Raw genomic sequence first — 26,222 nt, forward strand, 5'->3', positions numbered from 1 at the left:
TTCGATATCAGAGTCGTCAAAATCGTCTTCAAAGGAATTGAAGAAGTTAACGTCAGTGATCCTTTCAGAGCGGCGTTGTTGGTGTTGGTGGAGGCCGAGGGCGGAATGAGAGCCGGAGTCGCTGTCATCTCCGATCATTGTGAAATCATCGAGTTCAACGTCCATGTCCGTCACCTGCGTAAGCTTTTGGAGCTCTCCTCCAAAGTCAATGTCAATGTCATTGTCTGTGTCGTCGATAGAGTTCATCATAACTCGCCTCATTTTCTCGCACAAGATTGTGATTTTATTTGGGTTGTGGAAGATGGAAGGTGTGCGTGGATATATATAGTGCAGCAGCAATATACTATATTATGATATGATATATTAATATTAATATTAATATTAGTTATTTAGTAAATATGTAAAATATGTCTCACAGTAATAATAATAAAAATTATTATTACTAGATGTATGTTTATTTAAAAATTTTAAAAATTGAGAAATTAAATATATTTCTACAATTTATTTTTACTTTTCCTCCTACCATATCAAATATTGACATGTGTCACTTTTTGTTAGACATTTAATCTATTCTTAATAAAAGAGTACTTTGCATGACACGTGTCCCTCTTATGCACCTCCTCCTTGCCACGTGTCTTAACCAGGATTCTCTATTGCAAAATTTCCCGCCCATCCTTTACAGCAAATATAGATACAATCACCTCCTTAAATTCAGCTCATTTACCTGCATATAAAATCAGAAAAAATTAAATATCGATACATCACATCCTAAAATTCAGGTCAATTACCTGTATATAAAAACAGACATTTAAGATATTAATCCTATAATTTTGGTAAATTTATGGTCAATCCTACATTTATGATAATTTGTTTTACAGCATATATTTTGAAATTCAAAAAATAACAAACGATATTATCATATCCTGTAATCCTGTAAATCAGGAATCAAATTAACCCAAATCTTTGCAGAAAAAAAAAAGAGAAAACGAAATTGTAGTCAAAGATTTTAATTTGAAACAATTTCCCACTAATCAGATCCAAAAAAATCAAGAAAAAAATCGGCAAAATAAAATACTTTTCTGCAATTAATAAAATTTTTGTGCTTCATTACTGTCTCCATATTTATATTAACCCATCGATGCCCATAATCTTCTACTGCTTTGCCCTCAAGTTTGAGTTTCTTAACTGCTCTGCTCTACCGATTTGCAAAAGGTTAGTAAAACACTTATTTCTATTAATTTTTCAAATTAACATCAACCTGCACATCTATTTCTGTAATTTCAATCTTTCTTTTTCTCTTTTTTTTTTTTTTTCTATCTTTGTGTTTAGAATGTAATTCGTTTCTTTGCCTTTGTTTGTTGAACATATATTTACATCAATTAATTGACTTTCATTCTTGCTATATTTGCACGCAATGAAGGTACGATTTTAAAAGTTGTTATTTCTTATTATATGTTTACACAATATGTTTCAATAATTTGATTTTACATTTCATTCAATCCCTTCACTGCTTTAACTGTTTCACATGTCAATTGCTATCTACTCTAATGCTACACAAAAACCATGATAACTATACATTAGGTTATCAGCTTGGTTGTTCTTTGATAATTAATTCAACTTATTTTACATTGCTTTTTCGATCCGTGTCATTTTATATATGTTGATTTTTCTGTGCAGAGAAATGACACAGCCAAATGTTACTTTGATTTCGGATTTGGATATACTTAAAGATGATTCAACTATCAAAGTTAAAGTGATAAACCTATGGAACCTTTTTTCATTCTATAACAAGGATGAACTTTTCTCGATTGAATTAATCTTAATAGATGAACAGGTATTTTACAACTTAACACTATATATTCATTACACATTCAAAATTTAATATGATTTCATGATAATTTTATATATCATACTTCTTTTAGGGTACCAAGATCCAAGCAAATGTATTAAGAAAAAACATCTATCGATTCAAAAACATTCTAAAAGATGGCTTGGCATTTTACATACAATGTCCAAGCTTTGCATCTCAAAGGATGGGTGGTTTTACTTTAACTCGGCAACATCATAAACTTACTTTTTTCCGTAACACTGTTCTTACGGAGTGTCATGACTTTTCTGGACCTACATTTGGTTTTGAATTTGTTGATTACCAGTCTATTATCTCATTGACCCATCCTGAAAACACTGTTATCGGTTAGTTGCAATTTGTTATAGATTAATTATTGTCAATTTTATGGTTTGAATAGTATATCATGTTTTTTAAATCATAACAAAATTTAATTCATCTTTTTTGATGTTCATAGATGTTATTGGATTGGTCGTTGCAATTGGTGAGATGGGGATAGACAATGATGATGTCAAAAAACACAGACTCAACATCCAAATCCAAGATGCAAAGTTTGTTATTTTATATTTTATTTCATTTTTTGGATATTAGATTATCTAATTATAATTTCATTTAATTTAAAAGTTTTATTTGGCAGTGGTTTGCAACTAAGTGTCAATTTGTGGGGTGATTTTGCTTACAAAATGCAAGGGTTTCTTGATAACAATCCACTCAATCTTCGTATCATCGTTATCATTCAATTTACGAAACTTAGTATTTGGAGAGGTATACTATAGTATTTTGTTATTAATTATTTTTTTAATCATTAAATTAAGACTTATTAAAATCTTTTTTATAGATCGTCCCACAGTTAACACCTATTTTGTCGTGTCGAAGCTGTTCATTAACACAGACATTAATGAAATCAATGTTTTTAAGAAAAGGTATTTTATGTTATATCATTCTAATTTCTCCGATTAACTTTTATGTCACTAATATCAATTATATGTGATTAATATTACTTATTTGTTATTTCATTATAATTTCTATATTTATCTTTTATGTGATTAATATTATTTACTTTTCTTTATTTCATTCAAATTTCTACAATTAATTTTTTATGTGACTAATATTAGTTAAATTTTTTTAACAGACAGTTTGGATGGAGATGATCGCCCTGATTCATCCACAAATACATTCACACTTATGAAGTCTAATAAAGTTTCTGAACATGATGATTTCATGGTTAAGTTTCAGTTGAAGACAATTGCTGATGTTTCAGAACCTGTGGAGGTGCGGTTTTTATATATTTTATAATATTTATAAACCTACTTTTTTTTGTTATGTATATAGCATAATCAAAATAAAATTAATATGCAGAAAAATACTTTCATTATCGTGGGCACTATAAAGGGAATTTTACAAAATGAACCATGGCATTATTTGGCATGTACAAATTGCAACTACAAAGCAATTCGGCCTCCTGGTGCAGAAGATCAAGTTGATGATGAAGGATTAACTGGGTATGAATGTCATAATAAGGATTGCACAAAAAACAAAACTACGGTTATTCCGAGGTTATTATTTTCCTCCTGAATCATTAAAACCCATATTATATTTTATATTGTAATTAATATATTTTGGATTTTCCTTTTTTTATAGATATAGGATTCCGATACGTGTGCAAGACAATACTGGTACTCTTACCTTAACCATGTTTGAAAGAGATGGAAAGTATCTCTTGAAAAAATCAGCCCATGATCTCTTTAAAAACACAGTCAAGGTCGTCTTCCTTGATTAAAATTAAATGATACATTTACTTAATATATTTAGTTTAACTAAATTTTTTTTTACTTTTTTTTTTATTGTAGCTTGGTTTTAGTACTCAACTTTATCCCGAAGAGATAAATGCACTGAAAGGTTTGAAGTTGGCTTTTAAAATATCAATCAGTCGCTTCAATGTCTCGAACAACAACAACCAATACAGTATATGTAGAGTCAGTGATGATGAAAAGTTGATTGAAGAACTCGAAAATAAGTTTACCGTTTCACAGGTCATTAATTTATTTATTATTATCATGCTTAATATTTTTACTATTCTTATAAAAAGATTTATTATTATTATTATTATTATTATTATATATGTTCATATTTTTTATTATTTATTATGCAGGTAGGTAATTCACAATCATTTGATATTGGTGAAGCCGATTCTGAATCACAAGATAATAGGATTTTGAAGGTTATATACACTTTATAATAGCATATAATTATTTTATAAATATAAGTTCAGATTATAAATTAATTAAGTACAAAATTTTTTTAGGATGCAATTTCTGGGACAGACGACAACATAACACCTTACATTGTTGATAAAAACTCAGCAACAAGTCCTATGAAGGTTTTCAATACACCAACTGTTTTGAAGAGAAATCTGGAAGAAGTTTTTGATCTGGAGTTGAATGAACATTTATCATCATCAAAAAATCCTAAAATATCGCCAGAAGGACGCATTAACCAGATTGTGAAGGTAAAGTTGGAAAAAAGCGGCTGACTTTTTATTTTAAGTTTAAGTTTCGTTAGCTATTGGATTATGATTTATAGACAATGATTATGCATTTTACTTTTCATTAAGTACTTTCACGTTTTGTTTTAGAATTTTCAAACATTTGTTGGGGATGATTGTTTTTTTATTAGTATGTTTAACCTTCATAATATATTATTATGAATGTTAATTTATGATTTAGAAATAATTTTGTTATTTAAATCACTTATGATCTTGGAATAATTTTGTTATTTAACATACACCACATTTAATTTTTTAATTTTCAAACATATATTATATAGACTTCTATTTGTAGCAGTTGTTTACATTTGACTTTGAATTTGGATGTTTCTTATTCCTATTCTAAAGTAGCCCGGTCTGTGATTGTGATTGTGCTTCAAAATGAGATTGACTGAAGATCTTAATTCTTAATTCTGGTTGATTACAATGTTGTTTATTCATTGATATTTCCAGCTTTGAAGGAGGACGAAAATAACACAATTTAAATTTCACAAATCAAATATTTACAAAAACAAAAACAAATACAAAAAATTTCAATCATATTATTATTACCTGAAGTAAAACCCTGAAAGATTGAGGTTTTGTTAGCTGACAACATTTTAAGAATGGTGTCCACAGCTTTAGATTCTTCCATATCTAAAGAAAACAAGAAATTATTAATTTTGTTAGTTAAGTAATATATATTGCTACCTATAGCACATTTCAAAATACAATTCTTATTTTGGAACCAATTATTCCTCCGGGAGTCAGAGAAACAGTTATTGATTTAGTGGTTTAAGAGCAAAATTAATATATATTGCTATAAAAGTGTAAACAACAATTTTTTGATAGTAGAATGTTATAATAGGAATAAATAAAGGTACGATGCCTAACGAAAAATTAACATAATATTAGTTCATTACCATTTTTGTCCAATTATCATTTGTTTAGGCTACACATACCACCTACCTGTCAATTTAAGAATATTGGTTACAAAATACTAAATATTGTGTATTACATATGTTGATTAAAAGATATGTTAAATAATAAGAAATATAAATAAAAAAAACACAAAATTTTTATCTCAACTAAATATCATCTTAGGGTTGCCATCTTTTAATGAAGAGTTGTGTATTAACAGATTCAATACATTCTAAAATATTATGCAAAACAAATAGACCCTAAGGGTTTCGATATTCAATTAAAATGTGTTTGATACAAATAATTGAATTTAACATATAAATTAATTGTACCCATTACTATGTTTTAGGCAATATAACTAATGATAAACAATTTTAATTAATAAAAGTAGCATTGTTATTTTTCATTTTAACCCTTGTGCATAAAATCCTAAATAAACATCTATGCATGCACTTATACATCAAGTAATAAGAGTTTTAATAAACTATATGGATTTTTGCAATTTGTCACATACCATTTTTATTGGCCTGCAAGATAATGAACAAGTAGTAAAAACTAAGTGATTTTGATTGAAATATGGATTAAAGGTATGCAAAAAGATAAAGTTTGATAAAAATGAACAATGATTTAAACTAACATAAGTATCTTGAAACACAGTGACCCACCAAAACATCTATTCTTGATCACAACTAAAATATGGATCAGATATGGATTATCTGTATTATACATAAAATTGAAAAGCTTACTATACAATGATATAAAACTCTTATAATTTAGAAGGTATATCAAATAAAATAACTGTTTTATTTACTCATATGATCCCCTAAATAATTATTAACGAGATTTTGTCTAAAATTTAGCAATTTCAAAATTCAAATGTTTAAACAAACACTCAAATTTCAAAAACCGAACCAAAACCATTTCTACCTTATTGTGTTTCCGCTATTAACGAATGTGAGTTTATTCTTTTGAACGGCTTAACTTTTCGCTTATATCTTCAGTCACAAGATTTCTGGAACAAAGAAAAATAGGTAAATTTTCTTCGACATAATCTATTTTCTGTTAAAAAAAACTAACATTAACCATCAGTTGATCATCTCTTACCTTGAATCTTGCATTCTTCAAACCCCAATCTTGCGTTCAACCAGTCTCTGAGTTCGACAGCGGGATTACTCGACGTAAGCTTTTCTTCACTTCACATTTCTAATCGGTCGTATATCCTTTATCGATATACATGGATAAACGTTCACAACCTTTAAGAAATCGAACGGTGGATGTGGAAATGTGTATGTAATCAAAATTCTAGGGCTGGGTTTTTTGTTTCATCGTGTTTGATACAGACAAAAGGGAAAGGGGATAGTTTGGGGAATAGTGATAACTTTTAGGTGGGTTTTATTATAAATCAAAAATTATGAATAATCTTTAAAATGGTAAAAATTAAATTTATTTAATTTCTCATGTTTTTGATTTACTTTATGCATAAATAAGGTTTTAAATGTCAACCCGAATATGTTCAACATTTTAATACATTAGCTGTACTGGAATTTTAAATATATATATATATATATATATATATATATATATATATATATATATATATATATATATATATATATATATATAAGGGTAGTGGAATTTCCATTTTATAATCAAAATCGAGCATGAACATAAAAATACGTTATCACTTTCTCTAACATAAAAAAAACCACTTTTATGATCGATAAATATATTATGTTTCTCCAATTGTATTGCCACATAACATAAGTTTCGCATTATGATTTATAACTATCTTTGGTTTGTTATTATTATTATTCAATTTCTTAATTGAAGTTTCTTTGGATTGCATAAGTTACCAATCATTTGTAATACTTATTTTAAAATTATTAATTTTTATAAGTTAACTTTATTGATTTTATTATATATCAAAGAAGAATATGGATCCTACCTATGCTAGAGAAAGAAGAAGAAAGAGAAAGTTATACTTGGATAATAAAAAAATCTAAGAATAACTATACCGCGGAATCGTCTCAACGTATATCTATTGCACATGCTACTCATTTTAGCCAATACGGTAATTTTCTTACTTTGTTTTAAATATTTAATATATTTTATTTATTTATTTTTAATCTACTGTTCATTATTATTTTAAAATTAAATAAATTTTTATAAAATATAATATATTTAATTTTATATAAAAAATGTTCTTAAATTATTTACTATCATTTTACAGGTTCAATTAACACTACAGCTTCTACAAACGCTAAAGATACGAGAAAAATTAGAAAGTTATATTTGGATAATAAAAAATCCAAAGTAAATTCTAACACATCTACCCATCAAAAATCACATATTACACATGTTTCTTACATATCAAATAACGGTATTGTTATTCTTTTATTTTATAATTCTTTTTGAACTATATAAATTATATCAAATTGCTAAATTCTAAAGTTTAATTGTTTTTTTATAATTAATTTTATTAGCTTTATTACTAACAATATTTCTTTTTTTTATTACATAACAGATGTCTACAATCGTCGTAGTCATTTAGTATCTGTAGATAACTACATAAATTTTACATCACATAAGGAAAATCTAAACTCAGTCAAACCATTTGTATATCAACATACAGCTATTCATTCTCAGTCTGCAGATGTAAATGTTAGAACTCCTTTATCTAACATTTCAAATGGTATGCATTTCTTTATAGACAGATTCTAAAATATATGTTTACCAGTTATATAATTTATACAAATTCCTAACGTTATAATTTGTATTTTTATTTTTTTAGGAAATTATATTTTTCATAATAACATTCAAACACCGCTATCTATTAACAATGATAATCCATTGTTTGGTATTGGCATGACATCTACCGGTCGTTCAACCATCACTCAAAAATCTTCATCAATCAAGTTACCAAAAGGAAAACATCAATTAAAAAGGAAGACTACACACATATCTGCTATACCTATGATTGACTTGACATTAGATGAAGAAATTAATGATGACCATATTATTGAAGATGTTTTTCGCGGTACTTCACAAGGTGATCATAAATATATAAAATTTAATATTTTTATTTAATATTTTTAATTATATTCATTATTTTTAATTTATTTATGGGATTCAACAGATTACTTGGATCATGGAGACCAGATTGTCATATGTCAAATTTGTCATGCAAAACTATGGAAAGATGAATCGCTTAGAGGCAAAAAAAATGGGAATACATCTTATTCGTTATGTTGTGGTTACGGCAAAGTTGAACTACCACCTTTAAAAGAAGCACCATCATCTTACAAAAATCTTTACCGTTCTGTAGATTCTAAAAGCAAACACTTCATGAAGAACATTCGACGTTACAATTCAATGTTTTCATTTACATCCATGGGAGGAAAAGTTGATTCATCCATCAACACGGGCAACACACCATACATATTTAGACTTAATGGTCAAAATTATCATAGTATGGGAAGTCTTCTACCGACAGGTGGATCTAGACCAAAATTCTGTCAGTTATACATATATGATACGGAGAACGAGATTTCAAATAGATCAACAAGTATTGGGTAAATTTTTACAGTTAACTTTAGTAAATCAATTCAATCCATTTTAATTTATTTACTAACAATAAATAACTTTTTATAATATTTTCAGTGGACCAAAGAGTGCTTCTGCATCAAGTTCAATATCATATGATCTCCAGATTATAGAATTTTTGAAGGTTATGTTAGATTCAAACAATGTGTTGGTCAAGTCTTATAGGATGGTAAGAGACAGTCTTCACGAAAATCCAGGTGCTAATTTGAAGTTAAGATTAATCGGAAAAAGAGAACAAGATGGAAGGACGTATAACTTACCAACTTCTTCTGAGGTAGCAGCTTTAATTGTTGGTGACATTTGTGATTCAATTGAAAAAAGGGACATCATTGTTGAAACCGCATCTGGATTACTAAAACGTATCAGTGAATTACATCCTTCTTACCTTGCTCTTCAGTATCCATTACTATTTCCATATGGAGATGATGGTTATAGACTTGACATCCTTCATAGAGGTATAACAGCTTCAAGTAACAACAAACGCCCGACATGTACAATGAGAGAATTTTTCGCTTATAGAATTCAAGATAGAGATCAATCGTTCTCACTAATTCTTAATGCTAAAAGGTTGTTCCAACAATTTTTAGTTGATGGTTATACAATGATTGAAAGTGAGCGATTATATTTCATACGTAAGCAACAAAAAATTCTTAGATGCGAGTCTTATGAGAATCTGCGTAATCACCAAGCATGTGGGAGTATAGATATCTCAAACGTTGGGCAACGTGTGATCTTACCTTCTTTGTTTACCGGTGGTGCACGTTATATGATGCAAAACTATTTGGATGCCATGTCACTATGTAAGTGGTTTGGATATCCTGATTTTTTCATAACCTTTACGTGTAATCCAAAATGGCCAGAAGTTCAAAGGTTTCTTAAGGACACTCCACTTCATCCCGAAGATAGACCGGATATATTATGTAGGTTATTTAAGATTAAGTTGGATGCATTTATTAAAGATTTAAGGCAAAATGAAATTTTTGGCAAAGTTCAAGCAGGTATTTAAAATTATACTTTAATATATATATTTGTGTGTGTGTGTGTGTATATATATATATATATATATATATATATATACCTTCTTTAGTTGCTAACTTCTATCATGTTTGTATATTTTTTCATGCAGTGGTTTACACAATTGAATTTTAAAAAAGAGGTCTGCCGCATAGTCATATATGTCTATTTATGCATTCTGACTACAAGCTTCCTACAGTTGAATATATCGATCCGATTATTTCTGCTGAGATTCCAAATATTGATGAAGATCGAGAATTATATTCACTTGTCAGGGAGTTCATGATTCACGACCCATGTGGAGCTGAAAATTTGAATTGCCCATGCATGGTGGATAGAAAGTGTTCTAAAAACTTTCCAAAGCAATTCTGTAATCATACTTCACTTGATTCAGATGGTTTTCCTTTATATAGGAGAAGAAATGATGGAAATTCTGTTGAAAAATCCGGTGTTCATTTAGATAACAGAAATGTTGTTCCATACAACAAATATCTGTTGAAAAGATATCAGACACACATTAATGTTGAATGGTGCAATCAAGGATCTTCTATAAAATATTTATTTAAATATATAAACAAGGGTCCTGATAGAGCGACTATTGCTATGGTGCACAACAATAATGATTCTGATAACAACGATGCAGTCGATGAAATCAAAGAATACTATGATTGTAGATATATATCTGCATGTGAAGCATCATGGCGTATTTTTACATATGATGTTCATTATAGGTATCCTGCTGTGATTAGACTGCCTTTTCATTTGCTTGGTCAACAACAAGTCATATATGAGGCAGACGATGATATTGAATATGTTCTTGACCGTCCTTCAAATGCTTCTTCAATGTTTATATGTTGGATGAAGTGTAATGAAACCAATAAAGAAGCACGAAAACTTACATATGCTGAATTTCCTACAAAGTTTGTTTGGAAACCTAACCTTCAAACTTGGAAGCCAAGGGAAGGACGATATTCTATTGGCAGAATTCACTCGGTTTCTCCTAAACTTGGCGAAGCATATTTTTTAAGAATTCTTTTAAATAAAGTGAAAGGTCCAAAATCATTCGAAGAAATTCGCACGGTCAATGGTGAAATATGTTCTTCTTTTAAAGATGCATGCTATAATTTAGGCCTTTTGGATGATGACAAAGAATACATCGAAGCAATTAAAGAAGCAAGTCTTTCTGGATCTGGTTTTTATTTACGTTTCTTATTTGCCACCAGTTTGTGTAAGCTAGAGATTGTGTGGGAAAACACGTGGGAATACCTCTCAGATGGAATTCTTTATACTCAACAAAAGAGATTGAACTCTCCAGGTATTATATGTTTATTACATTATTATTAAAATTGTATCATATAAATTTCCAATATGCAGTCAATTACATTTTACGTCCCACTTAATCTCTTTTTTAATATGATGTAAGTAATATTGTGTTGTTCGTACATGTTTATCACTAAACGAAGATCAAATTAAAAACTTGACTTTGTTTGAGATAGAACAAATTTTACTTCGAAACAATTCCAGTCTCAAGCACTATAGAAGGATGCCATACCCTGATCTTGATTCGGTTTCATCTTCAAACAATCGTTTGATAGCCGAAGAGCTAGATTATGACATACCAAATTTAAAGAATGACTTTGATCGGCTCTTTGTTTCATTAACCGATGAGCAACGCAACATTTTTCAAGATATCATGGCTAAGGTTAAAAATAATAAGGGAGGTGTATTCTTTATTTATGGTTACGGTGGAACGGGTAAGACATTTCTCTGGAAGACAATTTCTGCAGCAATTAGATGCCAAGGAGAGATTGTTTTAAACGTTGCTTCAAGTGGGATCGCTTCTTTATTGTTGACTGGAGGCAGGACAGCACACTCTCGGTTTATAATTCCCATAAATCTTACCGAGGATTCTTACTGTAGAATAAATCCAAATAGTGATCTTGCAAGTTTAGTAAGAAAAGCCTCATTGATCATTTGGGATGAAGCACCGATGGTACACAAGCATGCATTTGAAGCTTTAGATCGAACTTTGAAGGATATATTAAGAGTTGTCAATCCTACAAACTCAAATATTCCATTCGGGGGAAAAGTGGTTGTTTTTGGAGGTGATTTCAGACAAATTCTACCTGTTGTTCCGGGTGGCAGTAGACAAAACATTGTTAACGCTTCTTTAAGCTCTTCGTATTTATGGCAACAATGCAAAATCCATAAATTAACAAAAAACATGAGGTTAACTGTTGGAAGCGATTCATCTGCTGTTGATCGAATAAAGGGTTTTTCAAACTGGCTTTTGGACATAGGAGAAGGTAATCTTGGTGGTCCGAATGATGGTGAAGCAATTGTTGATATTCCAGAAGACATTCTCATTAATGATCCATGTGATCCTATTGGTTCATTAATCAATTTTGTATATCCTTCCATTCTTGAAAACTTCAACATCGCGGGTTATTTTCAAGAAAGAGCAATACTTGCTCCCAAAAATGAAGTTGTTCAAGAAATAAATGATCGGTTGCTAAAATTGATTCCAGGAGAGGAAAAAGAATATTTAAGTTCAGATAGCCTCTGCCAATCTGAGTTTGTCCATGATCAGTTTGATGCAAATTTATACTCACCTGATGTTTTAAATGGTCTTAAAATGTCAGGTATGCCAAACCATAATCTCATTTTAAAAGTCGGTGTTCCAGTTATGTTATTGAGAAACATTGATCAGAAAAATGACTTATGCAATGGCACTAGACTACAGGTCAAAACTTTGGGCAAACGTGTTATCGAGGCAGTTATCATATCTGGAAGTAATATTGGAAAGCGGACTTTTATTCCAAGAATGTCTTTAACTCCTACTGAAAACAAGATCCCGTTCAAATTCCAAAGAAGACAATTCCCATTGGCTGTATGTTTTGCAATGACAATTAACAAGAGCCAAGGACAGTCTTTATCAAAGGTTGGATTATTTCTCAAGGATCCTGTTTTTACACATGGCCAATTATATGTTGCTTTATCTAGGGTTCAAAGTAGAGAAGGATTAAAATTGTTAATTTTAGATAACCATGGTAAACTATCAAATAAAACATCCAATGTCGTGTATAAAGAAGTTTTTAGAAATTTATAAAAACTTTGTACAACTTTATTATTTATATCAATTTATGTTTTTTGTTTATTTAAAACTAGTTGTGATACCCGTATATTATACGGGCCGATTAAAACAAAATGTTAAATACAAATGATTAAACAACAAGTTTATTTGAATTTTTAAATCTGAAATAAGTATAAATTTTAAAAAATAAAAAAATTAAATTAAAATTATGTGTTTAGTTGTCAGACCCATGTATTAAATATGTTAATTATAACAAAATTTTAAATACGAATGTTTAATTGTAAATTTATTTAAAATTCAAATTGAAGTTTGAAATTTAAAATTTGAAATTAATATAGTTATTATAGTATGTTTAATATATAGAAACTAAATTAATGGTATATATTCAATATCAATATCAATAATCAATAATGATAGATGAAGTAATTGATAAGTGAAAAATGAATATCTCAAAATTATGATAAAATGACATGTGGCATAATACATGAGAATGTGACAAGTGGCAAAAAAACCTTCATTTATTAGAGATGATGATTTTGCATTATACAAAAATGATTATTTTCTTACATATCTACAAATACAAATTGTTTATTTGATATTCAAACGATTACCATTCTTAATTTCAACCAATAATTATATCATTATCCAATTACATACAAAACATTGCTAAATAATTAAGTTATAATTTAATTGATATTATTTAGAAATTTCTCACCCGTGGTTTCCATGGGTTATAACCTAGTGAAATTAATAATCATTTAATCTACTTGTCAACATTTGATATGGTAGCAGGAAAAGTAGGAACAAAAGATAGAAGAATATTTAATTTCTTTTAAAAATTATGTTCAAAATTAAACTATTGCACATGTTTCATTTATCTCCTGTAAAATAAGGAAATAATAACAACCAAAATTATGTGATATGTATCTTTCAAATTATTATCTTTCAAATTATTATCTTTTGGATCGACTAAAATCAATTAGTTAGCGTTAAAAATGCGAGAAACAAGAATTCCACAAATATTGGCAATCAATTTTTTTTAATCACATTTGCTATTCCTCGTCGACAATGCCAATTTTTTGATTTTATGTTACAGTTTGTTATTTCAATAATAGACTGTTCAATTTTTATTATTATTACTAGACGTGAGACATATGTATTACATGAGTTAATTTAAGAGAAAATTAAATATAAAATTGTAAACATATGAGAAGTTTGAATTTATAATAAAAAATAGGAAAAATATTGAATTAAAGTTAAATTGTTTTTTATTCTTTTTAAATTTTAAAAAATAATTTAGATAAATAAGAAAAATTAATGAAGCTTAGTTTTAGTAATTTGAAAATTAAAAAGGAAAGTTCATTAATTAATAAAATTGATATACATTTATTATTATATTTAAATAGTATATGAAATTTAATAAAATAGAAAACCATAAAATAACATACAGAATAAAAATTAATTTAAAATAACCACAAAATTACATGTGTCAAAGTGAATAAAAATGTGACAAGTGGTAAAAATATCTTTATTTATTAGAGAAGACTAGTTGTGAAACCCGTATATTATACGGGTTGATTAAAACAAAATGTTAAATAGAAACGATTAAATGAGAAGTTTATTTGAATTCGAAATTTGAAATAAATAAAAATTATAACAAAAAAACATGCAAAAAATAAAAAAATAAAAATTATTGTTTAGTTATCAGACCCGTATACTAAACAGGTTAATTATAACAAAATGTTAAAAATAAAAGTTTAAACTGTAAATTTATTTGAAATTGAAATTGAAATTTAAAATTTAAAATTTGAAATTAATATCATTATGGTAGGTTTAATTTATAGAAACTAATTAATAAATAAAATATTATATATGAAAAATGAAATAAATGACAAGTGGAAAAATAAATATATTTTTAAATTATGACAAAATGACATGTGGCAAATTGAATGAGAGAAGGACATGTGACAAAATTATTCTTATTTATTAGGGTAGATTATTATTATTATTATTATTATTATTATTATTATTATTATTATTATTATTATTATTTATTTATTTATTTATGAATAGTCACGGTAGTTTTATAATATTTCCCTTGTTAAGAAAATCTAAAAAATTGAAGTTTTTAAAATATATGACGTAATTTTTTATTTTATTTATTTATTTTTGCTAAATTGATTCTATAATGTTATGTAAATGTTCACACATTTTATTCTTAATTTGTAATTTTCAGGGGATGGAGGTTTTAGGACATATTGTTCTACACTTGTTTTTTATGTGGATAGAGTCGGTTGACGGTGATCAATGAAAAGCTTTTGATGCCATGGTGACGACGCTTAGGAAATCTGATGTTTTTTTAATAATGTTGTTGACGTAACATTTTCTTAGTTCTTAGATTGATAATAAAAGTAGGAAATATAAACTTAATTGGGGTGTGTCGCTTAAAAACCCAACTATGACTATAACTTATACTTTTCTATAATAGTTTTAATAATGGTTTTAAATATATCCTTAATTTTAAACTTTTAATAAAATATTTATTTGTTACTTTAACTAGCTGTGTGACCCATGTATTACATGAATTTATTTAAAAAATTAAATATAAAATTTTAACAATTTGAAAAGTTTGAATTTATAAAAAAAATAAGAATTTTTTTGAATCATTAAAATTAATGAGGCTTTAATGTATTGAATACATTACATATATAAATCACTTCTAATAAATATTTTTACATATATATTACCTTACATATTAAATGTAGAATTTTAATTTAATAAAATGAAAAATACAATAAAATGACAAGTGGAAAATAGAAAATTTAAAAATTTTAGAAAATGTCATATCTCCAAATGAAGGAGAAGAGGACATGTGACAAAAAAATCTTCATTTATTAGAATAGACTAGGTGTGAGACCCGTGTAATAGGGGGTTGATTTAAAAAAAAAAGATTAAACATTAAATTAAAGGGTAAACCGAAAATATTTTTTAATGTACATATTTAAATAAGAAAAAAAATAAATATATTTATTGCAATTTAATATCATATATATGATATTTAATACTTTACATATATAAGTATATAAATTTAATTTTAAAAATTAAAACAAATTAAAAATTGGCAAGTAGATAATATTTATTTAAAAAATACCACAAAATGACAAGTGTCAAAACTCATAAGAGATTGACATGTGACAAAAAAAAAACTTTCATTTATTAAGGAGGACTAGGTGTGAGACCCGTGTAATATACGAGTTGATTTTAAAAAAAATTAAACATTAAATTAAAGTGTAAACCGAAAATATTTTTTAATGTACATATTTAAATAAGAAAAGAAGAAATATATTTATTGCAATTTAATATCATATATATGATATTTAATACTTTACATATATAAGTATATGACTTTAATTTTAAAAATTAAAACAAATCAAAAATTGGCAAGTAAATAATATTTATTTAAAAAATACCACAAAATGACAAGTGTCAAAACGCATGAGAGATTGATATGTGTCAAAAAAACCCTTCATTTATTAAGGATGATAACCAAAGCAAAATTTGTTAGGCGAATAACCAAAGAAAAAACAAAGAAAAAACAGAAAGGTAATGATTTTTTTCGATATAGCTTAACACCATTTTATTTTTTTAATTTATCTATAATTTCTATAGAAAATTATAAAAGGCTTACCTTAAAAAAATTTATGATTTAACTTAGTTATAAAAATATATATAAAAAATTATTAAACCTTATAGTTTTCTATTCTAGACGCCACTACTTTAGACTAAAAAAAAAAAAAAAAAAAAAAAAAAAAAAAAAAAGCTGAAAAGACAAATTCATTAATCTAACGAAATACTATTTTGTGTCGATAATGAATTAGTCATGGACGCTATAATAATGAATTAGTCATGGACGCTATAGGTGATCATATGCATAATTTTTTTAATGGAAAAATTAAGATTATAACAATTTAAAAACATTCAACTTCTATATAGGTGATCATATGCATAATTTTTTTAATGGAAAAATTAAAAATTATATTCATACATCTCGTGTCATAATACTACTATGCAACATCCATTGGATTTTATTAAGATATTGCATAACATTTGGTATATGAAACACCAAAGATATCAAATGCAAATGTTATAAATACATGTTTGTCATGCACACTTTCATAGACAACTTTTAAAATATCTACCGCACAATGAAACCCCATTCCTCAAGCCTAAGAGAAGACAAATATATGATAGTTCCACACATGCGTGTTTCCCTCCTATCGATCAAAAAATAAAAATACGGTCTAAGTATTGAAATTCCTTCCAACAAGTTAATCAAGAAGTTCACATGTCTCTTTCTTAGCGAAACCATCACGCCTAAATATGTCAAAAACAACGCTCCTAACTATATCTACAATATATTTCTTCCCAAAGAGTTGAAACATGCTTTATGAAAAAATGGACGTATCTCATTAACCAGGAATAATGGAATGATAAGAAAATAATAAAGATACGATGATACTCCACTAGTGATAATTGTTGGCCAAGACCATCGATATTAATAACTAGAAGAAAATGGTAAACATGCAATGCTCGCAGTCACTCAAATATTGCTTTTATGTCTAACATCCACGTCTAAGTGTACATACATGTCATATATAAGTTTACTAAAAAATGTACACGCTTATGCTTGTTTAGCATTAGAGGGCATGGTGTCAATTTTAGTGAAATCGTAAAGTCAAAGCTCGAAATCATAATAAAATTTGTAAGTTTCGTAAAAGAAAAAAATGTTATTAACAAAAATAACCATATTAGGAGCTCTCATAATATTAAACAACCATAATTTTTTGAAGTTTCAAAAAAACAATCAATAACCTTGTTGAAATATGCTTGTAAACTCACATATATGCTAATTCTAAAACATAAAGAGCATTCCACCAACCTTTCACGGTTTTATTTTGTTATTTACAGGTTATATTAATAAATTAGTTCAGATGCCCACCTAACAAGGCTCGATACTTGTTCGCTAGAAACTATTTTCGTCATGAATATTGATGTGTCGTTCGTTCCTGACGTAAACTTCAACCATGCATATTGGAGTCATAATTTATAGTCGCTCAGAGATTGTGATGGCCTGTATTTCCATCTATTTAGGAGTTTGGAGATCATACATTTTGGCTTCTATGGTTATTGTAATGTAGTTGAAAGATTCTTTGAACTTTAGGTCAGTAGTTATGATCTCTTTTTGAATGTGTTTCCATATATCAACACATGAGTATTTAATTTACCTGTGCAGATTCCAATTGTTGGTGCTTCTCCATAATTTTAGTCATTACTCCTTGTATTTATGAAGAACGAGAACATAAAAGAAGGAAAACAAACAACTTATAATGATCTCAACATGATGGAGGAAAATCCATCCTAGGAAAAACCATAATATTGCAAAGAATGCCCACTAATAAGAATTAATGTGTAATCCACAAAAAAGGAGGTTATAAAAATCCCCCCTAAGTGGCATAAAAAGGGAAGAAAAAACCCTAAAGGGAAACAAGGAAAACCTTCAGGCAGCAAAAGGCGACAAGAACATGCTAAAAAACTAATAACAAATATGTTATTCATTTGTAAGTGGTAATGTAATGTTCTTGTTTCCTAGTAGGTTCATTGTTTTGGGCTTTGTATGCGTTGTGATCAGTCTCAAAGTTCCGAAGAATATTTACTCCATAGATTTTGAATGTAGTTCTGGATATAATGTTTTTTCCAGAATACACCTAGGACTAGGATAAGGCTCTTTGTTAACGATTCATGTTAGCATGGACAATCTATTTTTGTGTTCATGTACGCGCCACTATCTGATTAGAGATACTCTTTGTTAAGTCTTTTTATTCCCTTATAAATAGGTGTGAACATGATTGGTTGGACAATAATAAAGAGAACAATCATTATTAAGTGTAATTGGCTATTGCATTGCAATCTACTGATTGCTCAACTATATACCAATTATATAATCATTCCCTTAACATTAAATATATGTATCAATGATATAATCATTTCCTTGACATCCAATATATAATATTAATGATGTTTTATTCATATGTTATTGATTGATATTTAACTTCCGCTTTAATAGTTTGGTGTTTCATAACTCTACAATGGTATTAGCGCATGTGATGTACAATCGATTGGAATCTCATTTTGTTCTTCATTTGTCTTGATTTGAAAATCGCATTTTACTCAAATTAGTAAATCAATTATTTTTTATCATCAATGGCGAACAACACTCAAGGAATCCTTAATTATGCAAATTACGTTCATTCAAACTCTCTTTCTCCTCTTTTTTTTCCAGATCAATATGATGATTGGTTTTAAAGCATGGAAGATTATATGTATGTTATTGATGAGGATGTTTGGAGTTCTATCAAATATGTACTATTCCATCCACACATTCATGGTCGATTTGGTGGAAGTGAACCAGATGAAGCAAATCTAGTGAACAAGAAGATGATCCAGAATGATAATAGGTGTATAAGGGAGTTACGATATGGAATTCCTATTTACATTCCCCGTTCATGTAAGGAAGAATAAAACTACTAAAGGTATGTGGAATGCACAGAATGAACTGACAAAAAGAAATAGCATGGTGATGAATATCATTGTAGAGTTCTATGATTTCAAACAAAATGATGAAGAATCATTGGATCAGTTATACGAGATGTATTGTTTGATTATTTGTAAACTTGATAAGTATGAAGTAGTCCGTAGTCAACATGAAATCAACATTAATTTAATTCAACCTCTTTGTTATAAATAGAATGTTTAATGTGATTGTTAAGGGTCATGAAAGCATTGATTCATATTCTCTAAACGAACTGTATAAGGGAGGTGTTTTCGAAAGCTAGAAAGAAAAGGGTTTTGTAGGTCCTTTTACTCTCGTCTCAAAGATTAATAATGAAAAAGGGAGATATATGATGATGAGAGTGGTTATGAATATGAAAATGATGTGTAACATGTTCTAGTTGTACATTACATAGAGACGTTTTTATAACAAAAACCCCAAATCTTTAACTATCAAAACAACTATTCCACGTTCAAATCCATAGATGGAAGATCAAAGAATCTTTTGAAAAGAATTTCAATCCTATGGAGAAAGATGTTGAGACAAACAAGTTAGAGAAGAAACTTTTAGGAGATTCTTTCTATGACTGTAACTATTGTTCTGAAGAGAATCATTTGGGAAAGATAGTATGTTAAAGAAGAAGAATGAGAAAAGGGAAAGTTAAGGACGTGTCATATTATGATGAGAAGATCAAGGAACCTGAGGAAAATGAAAATAATAACGTATTGGTTTAAAAAAATGAGAAATTTTGTCATCATGTTTGGTCTAGTGGTTCAGATGACGACGAAATAAGGAAGACAACTCATGGAGAAAGGGTAGTTGTTCATGTTCTAGAAAAGAGCAACGGAAAAGGTTTGATGGAAAAATTTAAGGATATGACTATTTAGAACAAGTATCCTTTATTCTTAAGTTTCATAAAATTCCTCTTGTTTCTTATCAAATTCATTTAATTCAAATTGAGAAAGAATATAAAACTATGAGTAAGATGTTAACCTTTGTTAATAGTTCTACATGAAATGTTCTTGAGAAAGTAAAAGAGTTGAATTATAAGCTTGAAGACAAGACACTTAGTGTTGAGTTATGGGGAATCTAAAAGGCCACAAAGGCACACAACAGAAGTAACTAAACATAATCCTCATACACTAGCCATATATCTATGTTCTACTAATCAGAAGTAACTTAAGTTAACCAAGAAGAAAAATAGAATAAATACCTTTGTAGCCATTGAAACCTTCGCAAATCTTGATTGAATAATGAGTGCTAAAAGCCCAACAGATAGCTCATCTTTCTTAGTCGCACCTAAGGAGAAGACTAGCAACATTCAACAACGCCCTATGGACGAACACATTGGACGACACATGACAGAAGCCTGGAATATGGCCTACGTGCACTGCAGAACCCTCTATGCGCCATGTAAGAAGTTGTGGTTTAAGGTTTCGAGAAATGATTAATCATGCTAAATACTAGGTTTTTCTAGAGAGAATTTCATCATAATTTATGGCCTAGGCCCCAATTTTTATAGGGAACTATTTAAACCCTAAAAGGATGTAAAACCACGATCTAGGTATCAATCCAAATCACTAGATTGGTGTGGAATCCCAATCAAGTGAATGGCACAAATCGTAAATATGAAATAAGAGCACGATGTTGAATCTTCAATGCACACTATATTAATCATAGTCTAGTACATAAGACTCTCTATGTCTCTCGGTTCTCTCTGTCTCTCTTAAATCTCGAAAATCAACAACTAGAATGACCAACCTTCAACATGGCTGAATCAATACAATATATATACCTAGACCTAATTACAAAGGCCTAGCCTAAAGCCCAACCGACATCACTTAATGATTTCGGTCCACGCACCACCGAATTCATGGTGTTTTAGGTCCTAGAACGAGAACTCTAAAAGCTAAGTAAAGTATAAACCACAAATCATGTCGTAACAATCTCCCCCTTGGTTTATAACTTTCTTTTCTTTTCAATCTTCTCTTTGTTCTTGATTTTCAGCCTTTATCTTTGATTTCTTCACGACTTCAAGATGAACATATGAATTTCTACATGAATGACTTCATCTTGAATAGTTGGACTTCCGTTAAAAATTTGAGTTTGAATGCACATTGGGTATAGAGGCTTTTTGAATAGGTTATTGAAAATCAACACTTTTAGCTTTTAAACACTTCAGAGATAATTATAAAGAGACCAATTTTTCTGGATCACTTTAGCAGTTTCATAGACAGTAGCAAGTTGATTGAGGAGGCTTCAATGCAATTAATCACATAACTTCAAATACAACTTCACCTTGCTTCTGGGGTTGAAAGGTTGTGTGTTGAAAAATAATCTTTACTTCTTGTTCCTTTGAATGAATATTCTTCATCAATCACAGATGCGTCTTGAAAAGTAACCATGACTAAAAGTCCCTATGGATCACAGAGTCATAAAGACCCTTCTCACCACATTTGTTCAAGGACCCGACCTTGGCTCAGATGGAGACTACTCGTAGTATTTGTGTGAGCACGGAGGAACGCACTGCGATTTGTTGAGTATCAAAGAGCTACTCGTGGCTATTTTTGATGTTAACACCTAAATATCCTCGATCAAAGATCTCAATACAGTTTTTCAAGTAAACAAGTTAACTTGCCTCTTGGCGAGACATTCAATGGTTTCTGAATCTCAGCTGAGTGTACCATTCTAGTGCCAGTGAGAGTTAAGTATGAATAATTCACAAAACCATCTTGTGACAAATGTATCCGAATACGTATTTTCAGAGTTTAACATGACACGAGGTCAAGGCCCTTTGGCGGGACATTTAGTGATAATCATGCCTTGCGAGGTGCATCACCCTAGTGCCAATAACGGTTAATTCCTTACCTGCGGAGAATGTATCCGAGAATACATTTGAGTCTCCGCAGTTTTGCATGACAAAAAGAATGTCAAGACCTTGGGCGGGATGTTCAACGATATCTATTTCCTGGTTGGGTGAATCGCCCCGGTGCTATGACGGTTCTTAGGTAAAGATAACTGAGAAACCAATTTTGACAATATGTACAGTTTCAAACTTCCAGTTCCTTAAATACGATAGTTCTTGGAAAGATATTGCCTAACTGACAGTTTGTATAGTGTTGTGAATAAAACTTAGATCGATTAGATCTTTCACAGGTAAAAGATGAAGATCAACCAAAAACAAACACAATAATGTGATGAACACAGAATGGAATCAACGTTGTGCTTATGATTCAAATATAGTCACGCCTCAGCAGAGCTCGATGAAGAACTTCCACTGTAGAGGCGAGCTAGGGTTTACAAAAACTGAATGAAGAAAAATAATAAAAGCCTATGTGCTTAAAAGACTGCATGCATGCAGCTTAAATACTAAACCCTAGTACAAAACATGCACGGTTGGACAGGCCCAAACCGGCAACCAAAACTTGGCTAAGGATCGAGCCCATGGCGCAACACTATTAGCCCAACAATCTCCCCCTTTGCGTCAAATGAGGCGAGAGATCACTTTCTTTGAGTTGGCTTCACAGTCTTGACCACTTTGAACAGTCGAGGGATAATAGCAAGAAGAGTCTGCCGAATATGAATGTACCATTTCAGCATATCCGTGAACATCTTCTTGTCGGCTGCAGTGTTCTGATCACACCTCTGAATAATCTCCAATATGTGCTCTAAGCAAGCAGTTGAGAAAAGGTGTTTGTCAACAAGAGCGAATAGGCATTTCTGTCCTTCGCCTCTGATGAACATGACAGTGTGGTACTTTGAATCAATCTTTCCCTTGACCATTGTATTAACATTTCCTGCTCTGCCCATAGTTTTGATCGTGGTTCGCTTGTGAATGGCAGAGGCAATTTCCTGGTCCATCTTTGCTACCTCGTGAATGTAGCACACAAGCATTCGCTTTACATGGTCAATGGTCGGCTGATACTCCTGTGGATTTGACAGTAAGATATTGTTGAGGAGTATCCAGTCGTGGGGATTGAGGTTCAGTAGATCAGCAAGGGTGAAGTTGTGAGCCGAGCCTTCAGAGCCTCGAGTCACCTTGAATTTCACATTAACAAACTTCCCTGCTGAGTAGGGCTTCAGAAACTTGACATTCGTAATTTTCTTCGAACTCCACGTCAAGTACTAGGGTTGGGCGAACTCTAGGTAGAACTCCAACAGATCCTTATCCACCTTCGGGTCTGGAGACGGGATGGCAACAGTCGAGTTGAAGCAATGAAAGATGAATGGCTTTCGCGTGATCGGCATGTCAAACTGTGCATCCTTGGAGTTATCAAGCCCAAACGACATCACAGGCTCAATCCAAAGTGTGTTTGGCTCATCAATGGCACACCGTTGAAGCGAATCAAGAGTCCATTCAGGAAAAATAGACTTCTTATTTTCTAGGAGCTCCTTTTCCTTTTGCTTTTGCTCAAGCTCAGCCTGTTGTTTCTTGAACTTTTCTGCTAGCTCTTTATCAAAAGATTTTGTCTTCTGAAAAGGCTTTTCGGGATTTTCAACATAGACATCATCTTCATTATCAGTGTCATCCTCCCCAATTTTCTTTTTCTTCTTGTCTCTATTACTGACCGAAGCTTCATTACCCTTCGGTTCAGTAGATGGTTTCGGTGCAAGAGGAGGTTGAGTTTTTGCCTTCTCGCCCCCTTGTTTCGGCTAGACACCAGTCACCGGAACACCCTCAATACGACTAAGGATGTCCAAGGTTGGCCTGAGTTTGTCATCCAAGTGCCGTCTGATAGTAATGGTGATGATGGGATCATGGGCTTCAAGAAGATGAAGTAAAATAGAGTGGACATCGCCAGCAGAACTACATATAACCTCTCTCTTAGATTTGACATCATGGAGGTCAGCAGTGGCAGTACGAAACTTGAGATTCTGCATCTTCAGCTGAGAGGTTCTTCTGTCAAGCTCATCCATGATACGATTCTCTACAGCCAACTCTGCCTCTAGTTGGGTTAATCGATCATTAACATTTGCATGCAGAGTTTCATTGGCAGCTTCGATTGCTTAGCGTGCAGCTTCAAGGTTGGACCGTTCAATTTGAAGAGAACGTTGAAGATTATACACTAAAGCATTAACAGTTTGAGAATTTTTCTGAGCAGCCGCCTGCAAAGAGTATAAAAATAAGTGAGCCTCAAAAATTAGTTTATCGACTTTTGCGGTCGCTTCTTTGCACTCCTTGGTGGAAAACTCAACAGCGAGGGAGGCTTTCTGGCATTGGGAAGTGGAGGCGTCTATAGCCTTAGTTGCAGCAGTAAGGGAGACATTATGTTCTTCGACAACAGAGGAGAACAATGCCTTGAGAGCAGCATCCGAGTAAGCCCCAGAGGAAGAGGAGGAAAACAATTGATCGAGTTTGTCGTTGACTGCTTTGAGATGATGCTTGGTAACAGGCTTATCATCATCTTCATCACTCTGTACACGGTAATGACTAAAATAGGTGGAATCAAATTCCAAGTCCTCACCACCTAGAACTGGGGTGGTGTCAGTAGAAGGTGTAGGAGATAATGGTTTGGTAGTGGTAGGAGGTTCGGTTGTAACAGGTGGGGTGGGAGCTGTAGAATGAGACCCTGTAGTAGTAGTAGTAGTAGTGGTGGTGGTAGTGTCTGTGAGTATTGGAGTAGGGATGGGAATAGTGGTGGATGGTTGAGAGGTGCGGATAGGAAATATTGGAGGGATGGATACTGGGATAGTAACAGGTGGAGGAGAACGAGGTTGGGAGCGAATTGGAATTTCTGGGGTAGGGGAGCGAGGCGGGGTATCACCACGACCCGAAGCCTCATCATCAGAGCTTTCGCTCTCAGATTCTAAAGGAGGAGCATATTTATTTTTGGGAGGAACATACTCTGAGTCTGAATCACTTGAAGATTGGAATATGAGTCTCCTAGCAGCCTTTCTCTGCTTCTTCGGTTGAGGTTGTGATGGAGCAGCTTTATCTGACTTTCGCTTCTTAGGGGTTTGCCCCTTGGTTGGTTTAGAAACCTGCGTCTCCTTCTGAGTGTCAGATTTCTTTCCCTTCTTCGCTGGTTTGTCAGCATCGTCAATGGAGCGAACCATGGCTGGTGTAAGCTCCCGTGGACCTGAGGAAGGAATCTTCCTATATTGTTGCAAGACATTACTTGCTGCAGACACACAAGCAAGCATGGTCTCAGGAATAGATCCAATGAAGGAGAACTTAGTGGGATCTGTAACAGTAATCTTGGTTGTGTGAAAAGTGGCGATGGATGAGAGAAGAAAGTCCTCCATGATTGGAACGTGAAGACGATCCATTGCCCACTTAGTGATAATAGACCAATATCTCCCACAGAAGATCTCTGAGTGTCTTGACGAAGAGACCAAGCTTTGAACCAGTTGTTGCTAGATAATGGTTCCATAATCCAAATCTATCCCATGGTACAGACCATAAAGCACAGTCATAAATGACTTGCTTGCTCCATTTGAGCCGGCGCTCCGCTTAGAGAGTCCTTTGAACAGCAGAGTGAAAAGGCCATTCCATTGAGGAGGAAGGCAAGACTTCTTGAACTTGGTTGTGGTGGTTAGGGTTTCAGTATACCCTATTTGATAGAACATTGAGAAGAGCTGACCGGTAGTGATCGAATCAGGGTTAACC

The 26,222-nt window shown here is 31.0% G+C and overlaps 1 protein-coding gene and 1 pseudogene across 1 annotated transcript; one reads left to right on the forward strand and one right to left on the reverse strand.

Moving 5' to 3' along the window:
* The first annotated feature begins 1,138 nt into the window (after window positions 1-1,138).
* On the forward strand, window positions 1,139-13,017 carry LOC111918430 (uncharacterized; annotated as a pseudogene).
* Window positions 13,018-24,619: 11,602 nt separating this feature from the next.
* Window positions 24,620-25,882, reverse strand: LOC128126850 (flocculation protein FLO11-like). The gene has a single exon (XM_052764988.1). The coding sequence runs from the start codon at window positions 25,880-25,882 to the stop codon at window positions 24,620-24,622; it is 1,263 nt and encodes a 420-aa protein (XP_052620948.1).
* Window positions 25,883-26,222: the final 340 nt, after the last annotated feature.

The sequence above is a fragment of the Lactuca sativa genome, chromosome 6 (assembly GCF_002870075.4).
Source record: "Lactuca sativa cultivar Salinas chromosome 6, Lsat_Salinas_v11, whole genome shotgun sequence".
NCBI classification, from domain to species: Eukaryota; Viridiplantae; Streptophyta; class Magnoliopsida; order Asterales; family Asteraceae; genus Lactuca; species Lactuca sativa.

Coding starts and splice junctions, on each gene's coding strand:
- LOC128126850 (XM_052764988.1), bottom strand. CDS start 25,882: ATGGATCGTCTTCACGTTCCAATCATGGAGGACTTTCTTCTCTCATCC.